The following is an 18106-nucleotide window of genomic DNA, read 5'->3' on the forward strand; positions in this document are numbered from 1 at the left end:
CCGAAAAGCCAATCATGCAAAATGGTTTGCTCAGGAGAAAGAAAGTGTTCACAGGCACAGCTCCTTAGGACATCCTTATTTTCATCGGAGAAATGTTGGAGGCTATGGGAAGGTGATAGTGATGGTTGGAGCTGATGCAGTCACACCTTCCTGCATACTATCTCGGGACTTAGCGAGTCCGTAACTGAAATGAGCACAGGTCCTCCCATTTCTCCTTGCCTCCATTTCTCCCTCCTACCTCCATTGTCTCTTCTGCGGTGCATTAGAGAATGTAAGCGTCTCAGAGCAGAGACTCTGCAAAGTGTCATGAGAAGAGTGTTACAGAAATAAATAAGGCCTTTGGCATTTTCAGTTCACCTACATTATGTCAAGTAATTTGCACAGAAGCCATAAAAGGTCAGGCAATATTATTCTTATTTTTATTCCCATGTTTCAGGAAGAGCTGAGACTGAGAAAACAGTGGCTTCCCTAAGGTCCACCTTGCAAGTTCATGGCTGAGATGGAATTTGATCTAAGGACTTCCTGGTTCACAGCTCAGTTTCTTATGCTACACTGGTTGTTCGCTTGGAGAATCAGAGGGGTTTTTTTAAATAAAAAAATAGTAATATTATTTTTTAGGTATGCATGATTGCAGCCCGTGATGACATTTTAAATAGTGACCTCTATCAAAGACTTTGAAATCACTATGAAACATCTTTTAAACTATCAGGACACAAAAAATTATGCAAAGGTTGCAAAAACCTAGTGTAAAATTTAATTTGGTGAAAACCTTTGCAGCTTTTTTTCCTCTCCTGCAGACGCTTGTCTAAGCGAAAGGCAGACATTTCGCAGAGGCGCTGTTACATTAATTCATCTTCTGCATGCCTAGGGCCATGGCTTATAATGGCATTTCCTTTCTTTCTAACTGACTGTCAGGACTTTCAAAGGACATCCCAGACAGCCATAAGTGCCTGTTTGCTGGATAGATCTGTCTTGTCCTAAAGGCTCTCTTTGATACAGACTGATCTCTTACATTTCACCCCCCTGCACTTACTAATCTGATATCGGGCTCACATAGACACCCCCACCCCCAAATTAAGCCACAAGTTTTCATGAATCAGAGCAGGGATATGGGGCATCTGGCAAATATTTCAGTTTAAGGAAATTATATTATTGTTCCTAATGGAGGAGTGCAGCTATACAAGGATCATATCTAGGATTTGGAATGATAGGTAAAGGTAAAGGGACCCCTAACCATTAGGTCCAGTCATGGCCGACTCTGGGGTTGCAGCGCTCATCTCACTTTATCGGCCGAGGGAGCCGGCATACAGCTTCCGGGTCATGTGGCCAGCATGACTAAGCCGCTTCTGGTGAACCAGAGCAGTGCACAGAAACACTGTTTACCTTCCCACCGGAGTGGTACCTATTTATCTACTTGCACTTTGACATGCTTTCGAACGGCTAGGTTGGCAGGTGCAGGGACTGAACAATGGGAGCTCACCCATAGTGGGGATTCGAACTGCTGACCTTCTGATTGGCAAGTCCTAATCTCTGTGGTTTAACCCACAGCACCACCCGTGTCCCTATTTGGAATGATACCCGATATCTATTCCCATAAGGTCTCTTGGGTCTCTGATACTTTATTTGTAACTTTCCCCTCCAACTAAAAACAACATTTTCCAGGATTTTTGGTTGCTTTTTTTAGCGTATTTAATGATGACTGCTTCCTTATCTTAGGGCAGAATTCTATAAGAAATATGGAACTGCTGTCATACATTTCAGCCCAGTGTCAAATTCTTTCCCCTTTGCTCTTTTGTAAATTGTAGTACAACTTACTCCATAGCCTGAGGTCGTTCTATTGCATGTCCTCGCTAAGGGTGGGCGGTATAGCTGGTTTTCAACATCGCTATGTATCACCAGCTAAACATTGTGATATACTGATATATCTGTTATAAGGATGGAGCTGTGTAGAGGCATTGACTGGCTTCACGGTTTTTCCTGCATCGTGATTTTTGCATAGCACACAAACATGATTCACGATATATTGCCAGGTCAATGTAGAGATCTTTCCTATTCTGCTTAATCAAAGAGGGTTCTGGAAGCTTCTCTGAGTGAAAGAAACAAGCAGAAGGTTCTTGATGCTTGGGTTGAAGTTGAGTTGAGTACAGCTGGTTTAAACTAGTTCTCTTATCTCTTCTGCAAAGGTCAATCAGAAGGTTGGTGGTTTGAATCCCCACGACGGGGTGAGCTCCCGTTGCTCAGTCCCAGCTCCTGCCAACCTAGCAGTTTGAAAGCACATCAAAGTGCAAGGAAATAAATAGGTACCGCTCTGGCGGGAAGGTAAACGGCGTTTCTGTGTGCTGCTCTGGTTCTCCAGAAGCGGCTTAGTCATGCTGGCCACATGACCTAGAAAAACTGTCTGTGGACAAATGCCGGCTCCTTCAGCCAGTAAAGCGAGATGAGCACCACAACCCCAGAGTCGTCTGCGACTGGACTTAACTGTCAGGGGTCCTTTACCTTTTTAAGTTTAAGCTAAGCCTGCTGCAACTGGATTTCTTATGGACAGTGCCAATCCTGAATGTACAGTGGTACCTCGGGTTAAGTACTTAATTTGTTCCGGAGGTCCATTCTTAACCTGAAACTGTTCTTAACCTGAAGCACCACTTTAGCTAATGGGGCTTCCTGCTGCCGCCGCGCCACTGGAGCACGATTTCTGTTCTCATCTTGAAGCAAAGTTCTTAACCTGAGGTACTATCTCTGGGTTAGCGGAGTCTGTAACCTGAAGCGTATGTAACCTGAAGCATATGTAACCCGAGGTACTACTGTATTGGATTTGTGACCATTATGCTCATTTGCCTTCAGCAGCAGTAAAGCTCTGCTGGATGAAATACAATTGCCCCTGGTCTATTTTTGTGGGGAATCCTGCAACGTGTTTAAGTTTTTACTCTGCTAACTGTACATTGGAATCTACTCTGGGTCAATATTGAGTAGAATTCCATGACAAGGAGTGGGTTGTGGTGGCGAAGAAAGCTGGTGCAGACCCCCTTTTCAAGTCACACCTGACCTTCGTGGTTAGTGCTCAACTTGGAAATTCTCTGCTGGGAAAGTTCACACACACCCTTTCTGAACTTTATCCCCAAGATTAGTTGAAACATCACAAAACAATCAACCTCTTTGCTGTAGAAGGGCAGGTTTTACATATTTATTATACTCTGTTCGTGTTGATTATGACCCCTAATACATAGGAGAATTAAGGGTGGCAACTTCAGAAATGGAAGAAAGGGTTGTTGAAAGATCATGGTATCTTCACAAACAATTGGGGACAGGTAGAATTGGACGCGGGTGGTGCTGTGGGTCAAACCACAGAGCCTAGGACTTGCCGATCAGAAGGTCGGCGGTTTGAATCCCCATGACGGTGTGAGCTCCTGTTGCTCAGTCCCTGCTCCTGCCAACCTAGCAGTTCAAAAGCGCGTCAAAGTGCAAGTAGCTAAATAGGTACCACTCCGGCGGGAAGATAAATGGCATTTCCGTGCACTGCTCTGGTTCGCCACATGACCCAGAAGCTGGCCACATGACCCAGAAGCTGTACGCCGGCTCCCTCAGCCAATAAAGTGAGATGAGCGCCGCAACCCCAGAGTCGGTCACGACTGGACCTAATGGTCAGGGGTCCCTTTACCTTTACCTTTAGAATTGTACGGCAGGCATGTAATCACTTTTATGTGAAAGTTTTTTTGTTTTTTTAAAGTGAAATAGATCTCCAAGCAGCGAACAGCACTATGAATAAATACATAGCATAATACCAATAATTCTATAGTTCAAGGAGCTACAGTTAAAATTGAAGATGTGCGCAGAGTGTCATATGATTTGCTCGCAAGGCACTTGTCCAATGTGTGTGATTGCATTATTTTTACATTCAACTTGTGTCTTTTCCATGTCAAAAGTGTAACGATTGTTTTGTTTTTAATCAGGAGGCTGGGATGCAGATGGAAAAGGCCCCAGCGTTTGGGACACGTTCACCCATCAGGGAGGAGATCGGGTTTTCAAGAACCAGACTGGTGATGTAGCTTGTGGCAGCTATGCTCTGTGGGAGGAAGATTTGAAATGTATCAAACAGCTTGGATTGACTCATTATCGCTTCTCTCTTTCCTGGTCACGTCTGTTACCTGATGGGAAGACAGGTTTCATCAACCAGAAAGGCAATTGTTCCTTTAAAATAGAAAGTTGTGCCGCTTTAATTCAAGGTTATTGCTGCAGTCTGGCATAATTAATCCAGTGTGCTATTCTGCAGTGCAGTTTTGAAATTGCAACTTTGTTCAGAGTAATTATGGGATGATCTTGATTTTTTTAAAAAAATTTTTTTTAAAAGGTTTGAAAACCTTGTCCTAATTAATATTCTGGAATACTCCTGAAATTGTGATCTTTTGAGATAAGTATTGGGCTATGTTACTTTGTATGTGTGCTGCTATTTTTAAGATTGCATATCAATTATTCTTAATTGTTTTGAATGGGTATGGCACTTTGCAAAGGTTCTTTGGCAGAAAGGGAGAGGGAGGGAAAAAAGAGAGGATTCTGCCTCAAGGAGAATACAGTCGATTTGTGACACGGCAGGGAGAAGACAAGTGTGGAAAGGGAGATTCTTGGGTTATATCCAAAGAGTCATGGGTGGAATGAGAATAGCTACAAGGCATCCCACGAACACTCCTGCAGGTTGAAGTGGGAAAGTTTGCAGGTAAATCCTGTAGCAATTCCTGTATGCCTACTTTCAATGGTTGATGTTTTATTGATATTATTATTATTACGCAAGAGGAAGAACTTCATGGTCTTTAGCTCTCATAGCAGTGAAAAGCAGCCCTTCTCATTATGCAGAAGGGCACATTTGGATCCAACCCATTGAGGGGTGTGGCGATCACACAGGGTCCCCGGACATTTGACGGTCTATTGACCCTGTGCCACCACTGTAATTGCATTCTTCGCTGCCACCAACCCGTTTCTCACGGGAACACATGGAGTCCAGTCAGTTGTTAACATTAACAAATAATCAAGTTTATTTTATAGGCATGAACAAGCTTATGGTTTCAGTTAATTTTTCTTGTCAGTTTCTTAATCTTAGCTCCTTAACTGTCCTATTCGTTCCTAACAACTTCAAACTGATTATCCCAACTAACTATCTGACTCCACCTAAAAATTCCTCTCACTCTCTCACCACACAACTCGACCAACCCACAGACTATTCCTCCCTCTTCCTTCTCCAACTCCAAACTCTCAACTAACTTTCATACACCACCCACACCACCCATTCTCACTCTAACTCCTCCTATCAGTTTCCACTGGCCAATCACATCACACTCATTTTAACCCTTTCCTTATGACCCACCTAGGAGGTAACGTCACAAGGGGACAAATAGGTACAGAAAGGGGAGCAAAATTAGAAGTGAGTTTTGAAAAGGGCTTTTAAGGGAAAGAAAAGCTGGCTTACCTGTACCTGTATGTGAGGTAGTTGAAGGCATAGGAAGCAGCAATGGAGAATAGATGGAACTACGTATTAAGAATAGGGTCTTAGGGCAATTGAAGTTACTAGGGTTGGAAGAATGAACAAACACTGGCTATGTTCAGATGGTGGTATATTGGCTTTATAAGTTGTTATATATACAAGTAGAGGTCTTTGCTTCTTTCATTTTGTGAGCTGGTAGACAAAGCATGAAGTCTTCCATTAGCTATAGTTTCCTGTGTCATCCAAACCATGAAACTATGGTTTAGGAACAACCCAGGATATTAAGCCAACTGGAAGCCATGGCTTGATATCCTACCTCGTTCCACAGTCATGCACTGTAGTTACCCAATTCAAACAAAATGGAAAACAATAGCTAATGGAAGACCATCCTAGTTGGTTTGCTCTGTTGAGCAAAGTGGCATTATGGGCAGCCCAAAGGCTCATTTACATGGCCACTAAAACTCATTCTGAATTAGTCTGCTTCCAGGAATTGCTGTGGTTTTAGCGTCTGCCACATAAAAGCCAGGTAGAAAGTAACCCTTGTCTGTCAGCACTAGGTGTGCGTCTCAGTTACACATCAGTTACATGACGGCAAGGTCAACCTGGGCACCAAGTGGCGCAATCTTGCTTCCGTGCCATGTGTCAATTGTGCCCGCTTTGCTTGACATCTCAATAAAAGCATGGGCCAAAGCCAAGTTGGTAGCTGACCATTGCCCTTTGCGTATTGGGAAGTGTGAACATCCCTTTTCTGCTTCTGTTGGGCAATGCTTGAGAGATCCAGCAGTGCCATTGAAGCAGGAGCTCTTGAGACAGAGACCCTTCCCTCAGCCCCTCCTCTCTAGCCTGACCTCGCTTGAGATAAAGAAAGCTCTTTTCTCTGCAGGACTCCGCAGGACCAACTGTTCTGTATTTTGCTGCCGTTGGAAGTATTTTGCCAACTGTTGAGAGTGGAATCCCTTTTATCCGAGTGTGTCTTTTACCCTGAGAATCTGAAAACGGAAAGCATTTGCCCTCTGGGAAGAGCACTTTACAGATTGTGAAGTTTCCCATTCCCCCCCCCCCTGAGTATTTCTCTCTGCCCCCCACCCCTCATTTAAATGGCAGCTGTTTTCAAATAGGAAGCCTTCACTGGTTAACAGCTCTGAGGTCTAGAATAGGTTATGTAATTTGGATGTTGGAGCGGAAGGGTAAGTTTTACAGACACTTGAGAGACGGCTGTTAAGAGGAATCCTCACGCTTACAAATTCAGCTGTAATTTTAAAGAAAAATTCCTCCCTACTTGGTTCTTATTATAAACGCTTTTCTGATTAATATTATGAACTTTAAATTTAGCAAAAGGGCACTAGTCGGTTGGTTTTCATTAGGCAGGATCTCGCTTCTCCTGAGCAGTGATCTGTTGAAGCAATTGTAACTGCATAGCATGGAAAAGGCCATCATCCCCTGTATAAACATTTTTTTCCCAAAGAGCATGGAGAGAATTAGAAACCTCAGAGCGGTGTCCTTTAAAAAAATAAAATAAAAAAATTCGCATCAACTGATTCACTGCCAATTTCACACCTAAAATATGGCACATCTGGGAAAGCCTTAAAAAAACAACCCATTTGTTTTCCAGCTTTGGGAGATTTTAAAAATACGTTATTTTATTTAAAAGTAAAAATAGGACAGGCATTTGGACAGGATGAAGGTGTCTGCCTCACTGAGAAAATTTTAAGATACCTTTAAATGGTGACAATTGTTCATTATCAACAACCTACTAGTATTTCTACCACTACAGGGGGGCTTGTTTAGTTTATTCTGCTTCAGATATGCAATAAAATGTGTACATATCTTATTAATACAGTAAAAGGTAAAGGTAAAGGACCCCTGACAGTTAAGTCCAGTCGCAAATGACAAATGAGAGCCAGTGTGGTGTGAGAGCCAGTGTGGTGTAGTGGTTAAGAGCGGTAGTCACATAATCTGGGGAACCGGGTTCGCTTCCCCGCTCCTCCACATGCAGCTGCTGGGTGACCTTGGGCCAGTCACACTTCTTTGAAGTCTCTCAGCCCCACTCACCTCACAGAGTGTTTGTTGTGGCAGAGGAAGGGAAAAGGAGATTGTTAGCCGCTTTGAGACTCCTTAGGGTAGTGATAAAGCGGGATATCAAATCCAAACTCTTCTTCTTCTTCTTCTGCAATTGCGGTGCTCATCTCGCTTTACTAGCCGAGGGAGCTGGCATTTATTCGCAGACAGTTTTTCCGGGTCATGTGGCCAGCATGACTAAGCTGCTTCTGGAGCACCAGAGCAGCGCACAGAAACGCCATTTACCTTCCCACCCAAGCGGTACCTATTTATCTACTTGCACTTTGATGTGCTTTTGAACTGCTAGGTTGGCAGGAGCTGAGACCGAGCAATGGGAGTTCACCCCGTCGCAGGGATTCAAACCGCCACACCTTCCGATTGGCAGGCCCAAGGCTCAGTGGTTTAGACCACAGCACCACCCGTGTCCCCCATTAATACAGTAGGGTACAATAATGCAATATTAATAGTGTATGGTATTATTAAAGTAAGATACATAATATTGATGCCACAATACCTGTGGAAAGGCGCTTCCCTCCTTTTATAACATTCTGAGTGTAATATACCTTTGTCTTCGGGCTGGTTTTGTTATTTAAAAGAATAACAAGTAATTTATTGTGCTTGTTTGATGCATTCCACATAGGTTATTTAGAGCAATCATTACAGCAACCCTTAAAATATGCCAGAATTACTGGCTGGAATTCAATATAGCATTTCGTGAGATCTCTTCTCTTTGGCAATCACTCGTAGCCGAGTAAGATTGTCTTCCATGAACACGGTCTTAACTGTGAGTCTGTAAGTGATTGTGGAGGCCAGTTCTGGATCCACACGTCCTTCCACAGTGGGGACATAGTGTGAATTTGCCAAGCATGCCTTCCTCTTAACATGTTTCTCACTTGCATCCTGAGTTCAAGTGTCTTCAAAGCCTTTGGTAAAGGCTGTTCTCCAGTTGGAGCACTCGCAGGCAAGTGTTTCCCAATTGTTGGTGTTTATATACTACATTTTTTAAAATTCGCCTTGGAATAGAGTAGTTGTTTTGGAAGACGATCATCAGGCATTGACACAACATGACCACTCCAACAAAGTTGATATTGAAGAATCATCATGCACAGAGTTTCTTTAAAGCCACAAAGACCATCTATGGGCCAATAAATCGTGGCATATGCCCTCTACACTCACCAGACGGTACAATCCTATGAAAAGATAAAGAAGCTATTGCACTGTGCTGGAAAGAGCATTACCAACATCTCCTTAACCGCAACTCGCCCATAGCAGCTGAGGTCCTCTCACAAATTCTGCAAAACCAAGTTAGAGATTTTGTGGGATATGAACAAGCGGAACCAAGTCTTATTGTGCAACAGGACTTCCTCCCCCTCTGCCCCTGTTCTGGAAGTATCCCCAACTTTCCACAGCAGATTTAGTGGGTGCAGGCTCGCCAGAGCAGCTTTGTCACGCTGGCCACGTGACCCGGAAGTGTCTCCGGACAGCGCTGGCCCCCAGCCTCTTAAATGAGATGGGCGCACAACCCTAGAGTCGGACACGACTGGCCCGTACGGGCAGGGGTACCTTTACCTTTACCTTAAAGGGACCCCTTACCATTAGGTCCAGTCGTAGCCAACTCTGGGGTTGCGGCGCTCATCTCGCTTTATTGGCCGAGGGAGCCGGCGTACAGCTTCCGGGTCATGAGGCCAGCATGACTAAGCCACTTCTGGCGAACCACAGAGCCTAGGACTTGCCGATCAGAAGGTCGGCGGTTCGAATCCTCGCAGCAGGGTGAGCTCCTGTTGCTCGGTCCCTGCTCCTGCCAACCTAGCAGTTTGAAAGCACGTCAAAGTGCAAGTAGATAAATAGGTACTGCTCTGGCGGGAAGGTAAACGGCGTTTCCGTGCGCTGCTCTGGTTCACCAGAAGTGGCTTAGTCATGCTGGCCTCATGACCCGGAAGCTGTACGCCGGCTCCCTCGGCCAGTAAAGCGAGATGAGTGCCGCAACCCCAGTTGGCCACGACTGGACCTAATGGTCAGGGGTCCCTTTACCTTTACCTTTACTTTTATCCTGCAAGTTCATTGTGTTTACTGAATTATTAAGTATTTAATATGTCTCTACCTCTCTTATCTCTCTGTTTACAAAAGCTAAATCTTTAAGAAAAAGCTTTCAAAATGAACTTTGTGAGTACAAATGCAAACCTTGTTGCCTTGCTCCCATTTTCTATAGGAGTTGAATATTATGACAAAATGATTGATAGTCTGCTAGCAAATGATGTGACTCCTGTGGTCACCCTGTATCATTTCGACCTACCGCAGCGTTTAGAAGATCAAGGGGGCTGGAGATCAGGGGCCACGGTGGAAGCCTTTGATAGTTATGCCCAGTTTTGCTTCAGAACCTTTGGGGACAGAGTGAAGCTGTGGATCACCATTAATGAGCCGTATGTTATGGCTGAGCTTGGCTACGAAGAAGGTACGATGGCCCCAGGTATTAAGGAGCTTGGCACCGGAGCATACCTGGCCGCTCACAACATGATCAAAGCTCACGCTGCAGCCTGGCACACTTACGATAGGCTATTTCGGAAAACACAGGGCGGACTTGTGTCTATAGCGCTCAACTCGGATTGGGCAGAACCCTTTGATCCGAATTCTGTTGCTGACCAGGAAGCTGCTAAGAGGCACGTGGCGTTTTGCCTGGATTGGTTCGCTGCCCCAATCTTCCTCAACGGTGACTATCCAGCCATCATGAAATCCCAGATTTCTTCTATGTGTAAAAGGCAAGGTTCCCCATCTTCAAGGCTTCCAGAATTTACTGAGGAAGAAAAGATGATGATCAAGGGCACCGCCGACTTTTTCTCTCTAAATTATTACACTTCCCGCAAAATTAAGCACCGAGATAATACACATAGCCCACCGAGTATGTCTGCGGACAAGGAAGCGGAGCAAGTAACAGAGCCATCCTGGCCTGTAGCAACCGGCAGTTCTTGGCTGGCTGTTGTTCCATGGGGTTTACGCCGCCTGTTGAAATACATCAAGGTATGGGATTCCCCTTGCCTCCACCCTTATCTGTTTATCCATTTCCTTGATGAACCAACTGTGACGGATGTCTCGTGCTCAAAGGGGTTTTAGTGTAGAAGTTGGAACAAAAGCACACTTTTTGTTTCACTGCAAATCCAGGTAACAACCCTGTGTCGCTGTCAGTGCATTGTGTAGCAGACGCACATTATGAGGACTGCTTTCCATATGACGTCTGGGAAGGGCTAGCATTGCATCTGTCAGGGTACAGGGTTATATCCAACATTAGTCCTCTTTGGAGCTGATCTATTGAAATTGATGGGTATAACTATGGTCCATTAATTCAGTAGGCCTACTCCAAGTATAACTTAGTTGGGTACCATTCACTCTGTGATAAAGATGCGTGGGTTTTCATCCTGTTCATGCCCTCCCACGAAGTAACTGAGTCAGGGCCAGTTTCCCAATAATGCTTCGGACTACAATTCCCATCATTCCCAGCTAGCATGTCCAATGGCCAGGTATGATGTAGGTTTTACTCCACAACATCTGACAAACATCACATTGGCTATCACTGATCTTGCATTTATAGGCATATGATGATATGATATATGATATGATATGATATGATATGATATGATATGATATGATATGATATGATTGATATGATATGATATGATATGATATGATGATACTTCCAAACACAACTCTATATGAGTGTGGGCAGACTTCAGAGTTTAAGCAGTCATAAGTTCTGAGGTCCACCAACCAGACTTAGATGCAACAGAGACTCAACGTGGTTGAATAGGGTGCTTCTGAGCACATGCTTTCCCCTAGAATTTGTGGTCCATACCAGAACCAAACTCACAAGCCCTTTTCCATGCAAAAGCCCTCTCTTCCTTGTCCTCCAAGCTGTTAGGATCGTCCAACTCTCGTGTAGGATCCTGGTAGAGACACATGCCCAACTGGCATGTTCTCTCCCTCCTGGTCGGTTGGGAGCTTCAAAAGCTTTCTCCAACCTGAACATCAAAGCAACTGATACCAAGAAGCATCAGCACACTTAGGATCCTGCAGAGTATTCACAGTTTGCGTAACAGCACTCAGTAGCACAGCATTTTGGCTAATCTACTATATTTACATATAATACCCTCGGAGCATTCTGACTTAGCTCTGTCCTCTTTCTCATCAGACAGAAAAGAGAAAGAAACAAAGGACAGTAGTCCTACATTTTGGAACACAGTAGTACAAAACATCTTGTCTCTGTCACTTCCCACACTGTGGAATGAAAACATACACCGTCTTGTAATAGTTAACAATCTCATGACTGCAAACATGGAGGAGGAATCTCAACACAAGCAACCTAATTTAGGGCAAAGAAAGGGAACTGGCAGTCAGAAATACCTGGCAACCTGGCTCAAATTGCCAAACCCCAGCTTTGAGAGATCAACCATTAAGGACCATGTGGACATTATCTGCAAAAGTTCATATGACCCCCAAATCAACCTTTTAATCACGCATCACAGTTATTAATCTTGACAATATTCAGGTTCTGTCTGGCTGTTGCCTGCCTCCCGCTTTAAGTTTTAATGGTGTCAAAGCAGTTCATAATAAACCTTAAGATGATCAAAATAACATTTGGAAACAATTCATTACATAGCACATCAATAAATTCAATTAAGATGAAATCCGCGAGTCAATAGGATAAGTTCTATATCATAATGAAATAATTGGGACTTAATACAAAACAAGTGCAGAGCTAAATCAAAACCAGGAGGCTGAAACAGAAATGCATAATAAAGGCAACCCCACTAGAAATTCTAGTCGCAGCAGCCTGCCTTAAATACAGTTCAGAGAAGATGGGATCAGACTTGGGCCCCCACCCCATTCTAAACTGACTTCATATTCTGGAACCCTTTCTGTGTGCAGAATTTCATTTTGTCATCAGAAGGCAATATTGGACAGCATTCTAGGACACCTCTTTCACTGACTTATTTCCACAAGACAGTGCTCATCTCCTAAGACAGTGGAAGCAAAGTCACTTTATTCAAAATCCCTTATTCCCACACAGAGGAATCTAAATCTCTGAGGTAGTTCTTCTGTTTGCTTTCCACTTAGAGATAGCAGAAATCTATACCTTGACATTCTATTAGTTCCTTGGATTGCATACAGACAAACATTAAAAACTGCCTTGGCGTGCCATTTCTGCCGCCTCCCCGCCCCCAAGAGATGAGCGTATTTACCCCTGCTTTTGCAATGCATTTGACAACACGCTCACCAGAACTTTCAACACTGATTCACTTGCCTTGCACTCATTCTTTAGGAATTCTGAGCTGATGCAGCAAAGGGGTTAAGAGACTGAGTTACAAATCTGGACAAGTCTTCAGCTCAGCGCTCATCTCTGGCATGAACTCACAGCACTTTCTCTCAGCCTGAAAACAAGGATACCTTGTTGTTGTTGTTTAGTCGTTTAGTTGTGTCCGACTCTTCGTGACCCCCTGGACCAGAGCACGCCAGGCACTCCTGTCTTCCACTGCCTCCCGCAGTTTGGTCAAACTCATGTTAGTAGCTTTGAGAACACTGTCCAACCATCTCGTCCTCTGTCGTCCCCTTCTCCTTGTGTCCTCCGTCTTTCCCAACATCAGGGTCTTTTCCAGCGAGTCTTCTCTTCTCATGAGGTGGCCATGAGCCTCAGCTTCACAATCTGTCCTTCCAGTGAGCACTCAGGGCTGATTTCCTTAAAAATGGATAGGTTTGATCTTCTTGCAGTCCATGGGACTCTCAAGAGTCTCCTCCAGCACCATAATTCAAAAGCATCAATTCTTTGGCGATCAGCCTTCTTTATGGTCCAGCTTTCACTTCCATACATCACTCCTGGGAAAACCATAGCTTTTACTATACGGACCTTTGTTGCCAAGGTGATGTCTCTACCACCTACTAGTCACATGCAAAAAGGAAGGTTGCTCCAGCCAGGTGTAACAGGGAAATTTGACTGGCTGGACCAACACCCCCTGCATGACCACTCTAGCAAAACAAGGAATGTTGTATTTGACTGCTCCCAGTGGATTACATCTCACATACAATTTATTCAAGTTCTGTTTATGTGCACCTGTATACCATGCAATATGCAAGGATGTGGACTGTTCTCGCTTTGAATTGCTGCATCACAGGAACAGCCTTTTTGATTCAGTAGGGTGGATGGGGTGTGCCGCGCCTTCCGATCATTTCTGCCAGTGGGATTTGCTATCGCTTGCCAGGACTGAGGGGTTAAAAAGCAGTGACAATATAGCAGATGCTAATGCAGAAAAAGATATTTTAGTATTCACATTAAAATAAGTAATTTCTCTGTCTTCATGGGTATTTGCACAGTTTTGCTTTTCCATTGTTAGTCATAAAAGGTCAGCTTGTGGAAAATTAAGTTAATAGGGTCAGTGCAATTTGATGAAAACTAGTTTTGGGTTGTAGCTTAAAGTAGATAGAGGGTAATGCACCTGATTTTATGGGCTTTTCTTAACATCTGTTCTGAATAAAACTTCTGCTCCCTTGTTCTAGGATACATATAATCACCCTATAATTTACATCACCGAGAATGGGTTTTCCCAAAGTGACCCTGCTGCACTCGATGACACTCAACGCTGGGAGTATTTCAGGCTGACTTTACTGGAGATTTTAAAAGGTACAATTTAAGGATGATGAAAGATCAATTGTGCAAACTTAATATAATTTTCCTGTGTGCCTATTTGCATTTAGCAATGACTAGTGATTCTAGAGGCTAATGTACGTCAGACAAAAGCATTGTGATTAGAGGAGAAAATGTTTAGCAGATAGGAAAGAAAGTAGCTTTAGTCCTTCTGTGCCATCTTAGAGTGGAATGAAATGAGAAAATTTAACGGAAATTACTTTCCCCCCCAATCTGGTGTTCATAATGCTAAAATTGTAGGCTATGCTAATTGATATATGACCTGACAGAGGAAAATAGAGCTGAGAACGATTAATTTCAGAAATATTGTCATCTTAGGAAGATAGAGGAGTGAAAGCCAGGACAGGAAAAGTCCTATTGGGTTGGGGCAGAATCTGAAAGAATTTGGAAGTTCGGGAGTAAAGCCAGGGCAAAATTTGGAGTCCATTGGCTCTTAGATCCCAGAAATGCTTACCTAACACAATATAGTTTTACTGGTCAGACAAGTAAAATACAGGTTGGTTGACAATTCTGTTGCAAAATAATTGTGCTGCTTTTTCAAAAAGTCTGCACAGTGCTTGGGTTTGTCTATTTTGTTTTGTTCATCTGAAAATAGCTTGTTCTTTAAATATAAAAAAGATAGTTTGGGATGCATGTGTCCAAAAATATACAATACAATACAATACGATAATCTTTATTGTCATTGTCCCATACAGAACAACGAAATTGAAAAATCTACATATGACATTCAAAAACCAACAAGCCTGCTGTCCCAACGTGGTTAGCCCCCTAAAAACTCTGATACCGCATTTTTAAATACAATATACTCCCATACAGACTCCTTATAATGCGTTTAAAACCAAAATTGCATTTTGGTAGAAACTGTTTCTCAGGCAGCTAGTCCTAGTCTTTATAACCCTGTACCTTCTTCCAGAAGGCAGAAGCTGAAAGAGATCATTTCTGGGGTGCGCACTATCCTGTGCTATCTCTGCAGCTTTCTTATGGCACCTGGAAGCATAAATTTGACCCAAGGTGGGAAGAGTGCAGCCAATTATTCTCTCTGCAGTCTTTACAACCCTGGGCAGCATTGCTTTTTCCCTGACCGTGCAGCTCCCAAACCACACACACAGACCATAAGTTAATACACTCTCCACATATACCCCGTTGATTGTACAGTGTCCAAATATTCACACCATGTCAAATCTACCCACTTTGAAAAAACGCTATGGATGATTTCATTTCAACTCCAGTTCTTCCAACAGGATTTTATAAAGTGATCTGTGCTGGCTTGTCATGGATAAGTAGGGAAATGCGCCCAATGTCTGTCATTCAAAGAATTGAAGTTTCTGCTGATTCTGCCCCACCTGAGAGCTGTGTCTCTTCCATTCACAAAGAGGTCCAAAGAAGAAACACAAGAATTGGTTGACATGGTGCTTAAACAAAGACTGGGGAATCTCCACTTCAACCATGAAGTTAACTGGGTGGCCTTGGGCTAGTTACTATCTCGCTTTTCTTTTTTAAAAAAAATTTATTCCAAAACCGAAAAAGAATTACAAACATCAAATTCAAAATCCATATTCGTTTTGTAACGTAAGCCTATTACATAGTTGACTAGATTAAAATATACCTAATTGCTAGAGACTTCCCTTTGCTATATATAAATGCAATGCAATTAGAAATATTGTATTAGAATTTTTTATAAATTCCCCTATTTCCCCACTCCCCTTCACCCATTTTTTTTTAACTTCTTCCATCTTGTTGTGTTGTTGTAGTTTAATAATTATTCAATTGATTCTTTTATTATTTCCTTGCTTAGCCCTGCACGTTTTACACATTATCTATTAATATTCCAGTTCTAGAACCATATTTTCCGGTTCCGGGGGGAAAATATGGGCTAGTTACTATCTCTTCACCCTAACTTGCCTCAAAGGCTTGCTGTGAGGATAAAATGGGGTACCATGTTCTTGAGCTGGATAAAAAGGTAATTAATAAGAATGTCACCATGCATAGGTCGGAACCATATGCTGGTCTTGAGCTTATCAAAGAAACAAATAATACTTGGTCATAAAATCATAGAATTGTAGAGTTAGAAGGGACCCCAAGGATCATCCAGTCTAACCCCCTGCAATGCAGGAATCTCAATTCAAGCATCCATGAGAAATAGCCATCCAACCTCTGCTTAAAAATCTCCAAGAAATGAGAGTCCACAACCTCTCAAGGGAGACTCTTCCACAGCCAAACAGCTCATACTATCGGAAAGTTATGTTTAGTCGAAATCTCCTTTCTTGTAACTGAAACCAGTACATTTCCAAGCACAATTCCAAGTGTTGGTGCTGACCTTTAAAGCCCTAAACCAGGCATAGGCAAACTTGGCCCTTCAGATGTTTTGGGACTACAACTCCCATCAACCCTGATCACTGGTCCTTTAGGTGATGGGAGTCCTTTAGCTAGGGGTGATGGGAGTCCGACAACATATGGAGGGCCGAGTTTGCCTATGCCTGCCCTAAACGGCCTTGGCCCAGTATGCCTGAAGGAGCGTCTCCACCCCCATTGATCAGCCAGGACACTGAGGTCTAGCTCTGAGGGTCTTCTGGCAGTTTCCTCACTGCGAGAAGTGAGGTTACAGAGAACCAGGCAGAGGGCCTTCTTGGCAGTGGCACCTGCCCTGTGGAACACCCCTCCATCAGATATCAAGGAAATAAACAACTATCTGACTTTTACAAGACATCTGAAGGCAGCCCTGTTTAGGGAAGTTTTTGATGTTTGATGTTTTCTCAAACCTGGAGGCGGTTGGAGGATGGATGGTGGCTAACAGATTGAGTTTGAATCCTGACAAGACAGAAGTACTGTTTTGGGGGGACAAGGGGCGGGTGGGTGTGTGGGATTCCCTGGTCCTGAATGGGGTAACTGTGCCCCTGAAGGACCAGGTGCACAGCCTAGGAGTCATTTTGGACTCACAGCTGTCCATGGAGGCGCAGGTTAATTCTGTGTCCAGGGCAGCTGTCTACCAGCTCCACTTGGTACGCAGGCTAAGACCCTACCTGCCCGCGAACTGTCTTGCCGGTGGTGTATGCTCTAGTTATCTCCCGCTTGGACTACTGCAACGCGCTCTACGTGGGGCTACCTTTGAAGGTGACCCGGAAGCTGCAATTAATCCAGAATGCGGCAGCTAGACTGGTGACTGGGAGTAGCCGCCGGGACCACATAACACCGGTTCTGAGAGATCTGCATTGGCTCCCAGTACGTTTCCGAGCACAATTCAAAGTGTTGGTTGCTGACCTTTAAAGCCCTAAATGGCCTTGGTCTTGTATACCTGAAGGAGCGTCTCCACCCCCATCGTTCAGCCCGGACACTGAGATCCAGCGCCAAGGGCCTTCTGGTGGTTCCCTCATTGTGAGAAGTGAGGTTACAGGGAACCAGACAGAGGGCCTTCTCGGTAGTGGTACACCCTCCCTGTGGAACACCCTCCTTTCAGATGTGAAGGAAATAAGCAGCTATCCTATCTTTAAAAGACATCTGAAGGCAGCCCTGTTCAGGGAAGTTTTTAATATTTGACGTTAATGTTTTTAGCACTTGATTGGGAACTGCCCAGAGTGACTGGGGAAACTTAGCCAGATGCGTGGGGTATAAACAATAAATTATTATTATTATTATTATTATTATTATTATTATTATTATTATTATTGGTTTGAGTCCAACCCCCGAGAGCAGGAGAAAACAAGTTTGTTCCCTCTTCCATGTGACAGCCCTTGAGATATTTGAAGATGGCTGTCTACATCTTTCCAAACTACATTGGGTGGGTTGATGATTCATGGAGTGGAGAGGCAGGTCTTCCTGGAGCCTTGATTAACAACAAAACTGAGGGATTGCAAAATAGAGAGGCCTTATGGGATATTATGTTTTCTTTGAAA

At 43.7% G+C, this 18106-nt stretch overlaps 1 protein-coding gene and 1 long non-coding RNA gene across 8 annotated transcripts in view; one reads left to right on the plus strand and one right to left on the minus strand.

Moving 5' to 3' along the window:
• Positions 1 to 18106, minus strand: part of LOC310852192 — a 405418-nt gene that overhangs the window by 134565 nt on the left and 252747 nt on the right. The window lies entirely within an intron of this gene.
• Positions 1 to 18106, plus strand: part of LOC310852117 (cytosolic beta-glucosidase-like) — a 107836-nt gene that overhangs the window by 62683 nt on the left and 27047 nt on the right. For 6 of the 7 annotated variants that reach the window (XR_014567987.1, XR_014567988.1, XR_014567989.1 and 3 more), the window contains exons 3-5: positions 3948 to 4175; positions 9738 to 10543; positions 14069 to 14192. Coding sequence is in view for 4 of the 7 variants with exons in the window: in XM_083755019.1 (XP_083611145.1) it covers positions 3948 to 4175; positions 9738 to 10543; positions 14069 to 14192 (1158 nt within the window). In the remaining 3 variants the exon portion in view is untranslated. The remainder of the gene's footprint in view (positions 1 to 3947; positions 4176 to 9737; positions 10544 to 14068; positions 14193 to 18106) is intronic. The other variant, XM_083755022.1, reaches the window with a different exon arrangement.

The sequence above is a fragment of the Podarcis gaigeae genome, assembly GCF_964106915.1.
Source record: "Podarcis gaigeae genome assembly, chromosome: 9".
NCBI lineage: Eukaryota > Metazoa > Chordata > Lepidosauria > Squamata > Lacertidae > Podarcis > Podarcis gaigeae.